This window comes from Rana temporaria, chromosome 9, assembly GCF_905171775.1.
Source record: "Rana temporaria chromosome 9, aRanTem1.1, whole genome shotgun sequence".
Taxonomy (NCBI): Eukaryota; Metazoa; Chordata; class Amphibia; order Anura; family Ranidae; genus Rana; species Rana temporaria.
In genome coordinates this window covers 139,256,581-139,264,361 of record NC_053497.1, presented here as the reverse complement: position 1 = coordinate 139,264,361, position 7,781 = coordinate 139,256,581, and the positions used below count along the sequence as shown (strand labels likewise).

The window sequence follows — 7,781 nt, the reverse complement described above, 5'->3', positions numbered from 1 at the left end:
GGAACAAACAAGGAAGGGCCGCCCCTTCCTTAAGCCACTGACCCGCCCTTCCCCCCCAGCAATCTCAAACAGGAAATGCCCCTCCCGACAGGGGGGGGGTGGGGTTGGGAGGAAGGGACCTCTCTGCTCCAGCAAACTGCAGCCTGCAGCCTGGAACCATGAGGAGGTCAGCGTTTTGCCTGCTTTGCAGGCCGTGAGGAGGAAGACTGAATGGAGCATCGCCTGGAGGCTTGCAGGTAAGCACAGCTCTCTGACACACACATATACTTTTATATCACACAGGCCCCACTCAATGCTTTTCCAACACTACAAGGGAGGTCACATATTATGGGGAATAATACATATAGAGCCATCCTATCTTTATGATATGTGACTAGTTTGCCAGATGCAGTGCATAACTTTAGGCATGTCCCCTGTGACCCCCCAGAAAAAACCTGCTAAGAACCAAGTTCCGCAAGTTTTCCCCTCACTTACCTGCTCCATGCCGCAGGACTTTGCCAAGCAAGAGGCCCAATCTTCCCCCATCTCGGTGGGGATGTCTAGACCTTCAGGCCCTGGGTTCCTATGAAGGATCCACTGTCCTGGGCCCATATAGCACTCTGGCAACAGAAACATTAGGCACCCAAAGGTTTCTAAGTTCTGGGCCCAGGGTCCAGCTCTCTAAAAAGAAAAGCATTATGGGCTATACCCCAAGGGTTTGGGGTCCGGTTACTGACCACTTTAGCGCTGAGGCTTTTTTGGACAGAACCGGTTAGCTCACCTAATCCCAAGGATGTGGAGGCAAGCTAAACCATGACTAACACCTAAGACACTGGCGGAAAAAACTGAGGTACTCCTCCTATGGGAGGGGGTTATATAGGGAGGGGCATTTCCTGTTTGAGATTGCCAGTGTCTACACCTGAAGGTACTCCATATAACCCATATAGTAATGAATGCCGCTCTGTGTCCCGTGATGTACGATAAAGAAAAGAAAAATGTTAAAACATGCAAGGTGTAAATTCAACGGATAAATTCAATCAAACTTTTAGTGAGCTGGGAAAATACAGATTGTGCAACATAGCACGGCAATAAAAATATTGCATATGCTTTTATGATTTCAAAGTATTGAAGATTTGATGATAATTGGAAACTACTGGTGAAAGGGATTAGCCACTATTGACTACAAAGTGGGGCAAGGTGGTCTGGATTATTAAATTAACTGGAAAACCCTCTGGGATCTTGGACATACAAGCTGCTACAATTATACCAATCAGCTGTAACCCCCCCCCCCCTCTTTAAATTATTCAAATACCTCACAGTAAATTGTTAACATAATGCTAATGAAAATTAAGGGGGGGGGGGTGAAGGTTGGCTACCCTTCGGACTGAAAACATTTATGAAAACCTTAGTGGCAGAAAGGTGTCAACACAGTACCTAGATCTCAGCACTAGTGGTCTGGAAATATAGAAGATGATGTCCTGTCCAAAAGAGAATGACATACACAAATTGTAATCTGTACTGGGGGTAAAAATGGATGTTCAGAAAAGGAATAAGGTGAAACTGCTGAAAGTTTCAGCCAGTGTAGCCTTGGCTCCTTGAAAAATCACAAATGAGGACAATGTTGGAAGACAATCACTTATTTAATTACATCACTGAACCCCTCAATTATAATCACTTGACAGTGCCTAACTCAACAACACTAAGTGACCAGAAAGACCAAAAAACAACCTCCAGTACTGTAGGTGATGGGCAAAGATGTCCTGTCCTTGAGCTGCCCCAGCCAAGCACATGACGGCCAACTCCAAAACCCCACTGCATTTGAGGCACTTTTTCCGTATCAGTGCCAGATATTGCTTGAAATAAGGAAGGCATCTGTGTGTGCACATTTAACTTTATATTTATATATATAAAATTGTATATCCTTGTAAAGGAGAAAAAATATAAAAAATGCGAGCTGTAATTTATACAGAAAAATTCAAAATTACTGTAAACGTCTAAAAGGAAAAGAGGGGGGGGGGAGAGAGATACAAAGATTGCATTATTATAAAACAATATAATACAAAAAATGGTAAAACATTAAGTGGGAGGCACCAAATTATTTTTTTCTTTTCTTCTTTAAAAAAAAAAATATATACAGGTGCAACTAGAACGTGAGGCATAAAAGGCTTCATTCAAGTGGACTTTTCACCAATGAACACTGGAGGCACATATTTTGGGAGTGTAGTCAATACTGAGCCTAACAAGTTTATTGGGTATTAGTGACATCACAGAGTCTTAAGGCACTTTGCATCATTAGTTTCTAGGCACCTGAATAAGGATCAAACCCACAAACTGGCCAGCTTCTTCACTCTGTTAATGAAATGTCACATCTTCTGCTATTTGTGCTCTTGGCTCCTATCGCCAAGTTATATCCACTCTCAAATGTTCAAGCTATAGATTTTCCTAAAAATTTCATTTAACAAAGTTAGACAAATCTGTGCTCACATTATAGCAGTATACTATAAATATAGGCAGCCCCCACCATGCCATTTCAACTTTTTTTGGTTTTAAAAATATAAAGAAAATAGGAATTGCACTTAAAGTAAACAAAAAAACAAAACAAAAAAATAATCAACAGAAGTCTTCACCAACACACAGAGGTGGCTTTTACATACAATCACTGCTATGATTCTGTGCCACCAATTTGATGTGCATGTGCTGCATGTGCTAGGACCACTTGCATTAGCGAACACTTTTGAATATTGCTTAAAGAGGAGCTGAAAAACAGCTACTCAAATAGAACTGTGCTAGAGATTACTACTGAATTGAAACATGGAATGCTACAATGGCCTCCTTTATGTGCTTAATACATTTTGGGCCAAATTTTTGGAATGTTTTTTGGGATCTGTGCACTTTTTCAGAATGTGCGCACAGAGCAAGCCAAAATAACCATCCCCCCTTGTCTTCTGTTGTTCTATAACAGATAAGGCAGTGGCAATGAGGAAGTAGCAGTGTTAGACAATGGCATTGGTTCTGCTTTACAATACTGCCTGCATATAGGTCCCACACAGGTTCCAGTATTGTGAAAAATTAAGGGCTTTAACAAAAAAAAAGAAACCTGTAGACCTCCAAGGTCCGTGTCAGAGAGAACTGCAGTCTCTTGCATAGGATGCAAAAAAAGGGTGTGCTCAAACGAGGAAAGGTGTGCATCTGTATTGCCAAATGGCACGATGGGCCTCAACACCCCCAATCCAAAGTTCAGACGAATAGTACTTCTTTCAGGCATCAATATTAAAGCAACCATGGCAACTTTGTTTGGCCCCAAGGGACGAGAAAGGGTTAAGGCATAATCAATTTTGCCCTGATGTCCTCCATTCTCAGCTTGGATTTAAAACCCTGAATTTAAATGCTACCTCTGGACCACATCACTGATCTCCTTTACAGAGGCAAGCAGCTTGCTAAAGTCCTGAGGTGTGGCAGGTCCTCCTCCAGTGGAGGCAGCAGCGGGGCAGATTTGAAGATCTCGGAGACTGTTCTCCAGCTTGCTCATTGCTTCTCTGAAAGCAAACTTGTTCCTCATTTGTTGAATAGAGTCCACGTAACTGGTACAGAAAGCATGCAGGTTTTTGGCAGCCTCGAGCACAGTACTGTGGCTAGCCATTTGTTCAGAGTTACGGTTGATGGCAGCTCGGAGACAACCTGTGCTCTCCAATAAAGTCTCCTTTGTGACTGTTCCACTCAGCAGTTTCTCTGGAGGTTGCCGGGTTTTTCGTAATGAAACCCTTGTGGAAAGGAGGGGAATAAAAGCAGTAGAAGATGAGGATGACGATGCTGGTTGCAGTGTTTGATCTACTGCTCCTCCAATGCCTGCCTGAGATCCAGCTCGTTTCTCTGAAGGTTGGGGCTTGGTGTTGGATATTAATACTGTCTTCTTGGCACTGTCAGTCACAGCAGGGCTTATCTTTGGGTGATCCTCGCTCTGGTTTGCTAGTCTGTGCTTTGTTTCACTTGTGCTAGAATCATGGCTTGTGTTCTGCGAGGAAAGCTTGGTAGATTTACCCAAATTAGTACAGCTAATGGAAGACAATGAAGAACCTGGGCTGGAAAGTGGTAGAGACGAGCTAGGTTTGACCTTTAATAGTTTCATTTTGTCCTTGTTGAGTGTTTCAGTTGGCTTTAGTCTCCTGAAACGAAGATCTGTTTCAGCTCTACCTTGACCTGTTGGTTGTCTGGCCAAGGAAACTAGGTCTGTGCCAGTTTTAAGGTTTCCCATCTCCTCTTTTTGTAAAGCGGAAGAGGAAGGGCCACCAGGTTTTCTACGTGGCAATCTTGGTGTTAGACTGGGTGGACTAGATTCTGGACTTGGTTCAGGGTCTTTAAACACTTCATCCATAGTCTCCTCACCTTTTTTGGGCAAACGAGGAGGTGGTGTGACAGCCCCACGGGGACATGAAAAGTCTGGTTTGCCTTCATTGCCTCGCTTTCGAGGAAGAGCAGGTTTTTCGTTTTTTTGGCTACTCCCAGAACTAGACACATCCAACATACACCTGGTTGATGGCATTTCCCTAGGCAGGGTGACTGACCTCCACTCCATATCTTTTGATCCAGGTGGCATACATGAAGCAGAAGAGGACCTTTGAAATCGTTTTCCTGTGTTGATGTTGCCATCATCTTCTCCTGGTGGTGGTTGCCGCCCTACAACCGTGCCAGACTTTTTCCACTGTAAGGACATAAAACTGCTGCTTCCTTGCACAGATCCATTAGTCATTGCCATCCCATTACTTGGGAATTTAAGCGCATCAAGGTCACCCCCAAAACTAGCATCTCTGTTTTCTCCCTCTAAGCACCTTTGCTCCATGTCACGAAAGGAGCTACTACGTTTCGGTGGGGTAGGAGCGGTCTTCTTCTTCCTTTTAATTAGAGTGCTGAAGAGATTGGCTCTTTTCTGACTGGGAAACAAACGGTCATCTTCTGTAGCTCCACCATCTGTAGCTCCACCTCTTTCCTTGCGAGGCAGAAGAGGAGAAACAGCTGGCTCAATGTCCAAAATATCTGAAAAAGACAGATACAAATATTAGAGGATCAGAAAGCAATATTATACAAACATTCCAATTACAAGATTTGCCCACCATCCTTAAATCAAAAATTCAAACATGATTTGCCTATCAACATACAACAGAATTGATTCCAATTACAAAAAAGATTTAAAAGAAAAAAACAGTGCAGCGCTAGTGAGTGATATTGTGCTCATATAAATTAATAATAAACAAAAAAAGTCATTCTGGAATAAACTGAAAATATAGCCAGAATAGGAAAAAACATAAAAATGCAGATGGATATATGAAGAAAAAGTCTTAAAAAGCCACGAAACAAAGTTCATATGACTCTATCCAGTAATTTTCCTTGTGAAAGAGAAGTGGATTGTGCAGACAATGTGAAAGACTCTTGATTGATGTGAGGTAAGCTGTCACCAATCACCAGAATGACTTTTTTTGTTTATTATTAATTTATATGAGCACAATATCACTCACTAGCGCTGCACTGTTTTTTTCTTTTTTATGTTACCAAGTTGTTGTACACAATTTAGTGCTAGCAGCTATTTACATTTATAATTCAATATTTAATTTAGCGCAGCGTCAACCTTTTGGTTTTTGTTTATTACAAAAAAGATTTGCCCTTAACAAATCAATTAAAAAAAAAAAAAGATTCACCCATTTGTATACCACATTATAGAGATTTCAAACTCTAAACAGATTTTGCCTATAATTTTTCAAAATCTAGCAGGATTTGCCCACAGCCGCTTCATCACGCATAAAGAAAAGTCTCTAAAAACGCATAGGCAAAAAAAAAAAAAAAAAGGACAAAAAAACGTCCAGCAAACATTCAATATGTGGATTTTACAGTGAATCTTTTAACAGAAAAAAAAAAAATTGTTCAGCCATTTCAGTTTAAAAAAAAAAAAAAGAATTATAAAGAAATATTGCTCAGCAACATAAAAAGTAGCAATATCCTAAACTTCAATGCAGGTATGAAATGTCAACTGACTCATGTGAAATCTTATACATTTGTTAAGGACCACAGTCATATGAGCCCTCCACTTTCTATAAAGAATGAACATGACACCATTCTTCCTAGACATTTAGAAGGGATAGCTACTTTAACTGGCTTTCTTATGAACAGGGAAAGTTTACACATGTTTCTGGGTGATATTTCAAATGATTCATTATACTTGAACACTTGCTGGGGAAGTTGGACAGAATATGAGTCTTGAATAAGCAGTAACAAGCTTAACAAAACCTGGTCAGAAATTCTCTGTCAATTATATTAAAAAAAGTTTTACTGACTGAGTATACAAAGCATTTTCAGAAATGATCAGAAGAGGAAATAGTTAACAGGTGAACTCTAGAACTGCTACAAGCATTTGGCTATTATACCAAGACCAGCAGTAGTCAAAGTATGGTCACAGTTGTCTTTCTGACCTGCATATGACCATTGTATATATAAGAATACCATGGCAGTTTTCCACGCATTTAACATGCATGTCTGGGTGAAAAAATTTAGCAAGTACATCTCTGCAACACATGCATATTTCCCTATGTTTTGTATATGCAAGTACAGAGAGATATCTATTGAAAAAGTGGATATTACCGCGCTTATCAAAGGAGGGGAAGAAAGAAAGGGGGGGGGGAAATGGAAGTGAGGAGGGGTGTAGGTACAGCTGCGGCACTGAAAGGTGTATCAAACCATAAGCAATTGATAATGGGGAGGGTAGTGCTGCGCTAATCAGTGGTGAATGGATAGGTGAATAGACAGGTGAGGGAAGGAAATAAAAATTGGTATAACTGAGATAAGGAGCAGTATAGCCAAAATGGCATCAGCATAAAAATAAAATAATCAGTGAACAATAACAGTACTGGTGCAAATCATATAACTCCACAAGTTCCTCTTAATGTGATGAAATACACAGTGGCGGAACTACCGCCATAGCGACCCACGCGGGCGCTATGGGGCCCGCAGCCGAGTGGGGCCCGGTGAGGATGAAGAGCCCCGCCATGCCGTTCCGCCCGCTCCACTCCCCCTGCTGCATTTAATGTGAAATTGTGACATAAATGATTGTAACTAAGCCTTGCCGCCGCGCAGTCCTGTGGAGGAAGAGGAGGCGGCGCTGGGAGGCTGTCACAACCGCGATCATCCAATGTTTGGTCAGTAGGTGGTGTGCTCCCCTCCCCTGGCTCCTCCCCTTCCCCCGCGCTCTGTGAATCTCCTACCAAGTACCATATGCAGAGCGCGGGTAATACTGAGCAGCTCCTTGACTCCAGGATGGATGCCCGTAGTGTGGAAGACCTGCCAGAGCAACGCTATTATCGGCGAGCCAGTCTCGAGGTACTGTGCATCATCGGTCCGCTGCCCGACACTGACAGCATCCGATTCCCGTGACGTCACTCCCTGAACAAGCGCGCCCAAACATCCCTGCTACCAGCTGCCTGTGATGACCTCACACACAGCCCTAATGCTGTGATGCCACCTACTGTCTCCTGTCATCATCATGCTTCTCGTCATCCCCCTGTTCCTGGCATCCCAGTGGGATGCCAGGAACAGGGGGATGACAAGGAGCACGATGATCCCACCACCCTACCTCTGAGGCCTGTCATACCTATTATCACCCCTGTCATCTCCATCCTCCCCGTCACCTCCCTACCACCCACCCCTGTCATCTCCATCCTCCCCGTCACCTACCACCCACCCCTGTCATCTCCATCCTCCCCATCACTTCCCTACCACCCCTGTCATCTCCATCCTCCCCGTCACCTCCCTACCACCCA

General features: G+C 42.9%; 1 protein-coding gene across 2 annotated transcripts in view; it reads right to left on the bottom strand.

Annotated features, from left to right (window-relative positions):
• Window positions 1-1,600: 1,600 nt before the first annotated feature.
• ABL1 (ABL proto-oncogene 1, non-receptor tyrosine kinase) overlaps window positions 1,601-7,781 on the bottom strand; it is a 325,871-nt gene continuing 319,690 nt past the window's right edge. For both annotated transcript variants that reach the window (XM_040324661.1, XM_040324660.1), the window contains one exon: window positions 1,601-5,010. In XM_040324661.1, the coding sequence (XP_040180595.1) occupies window positions 3,368-5,010 (1,643 nt within the window). In that variant the 3' untranslated portion in view covers window positions 1,601-3,367. The remainder of the gene's footprint in view (window positions 5,011-7,781) is intronic.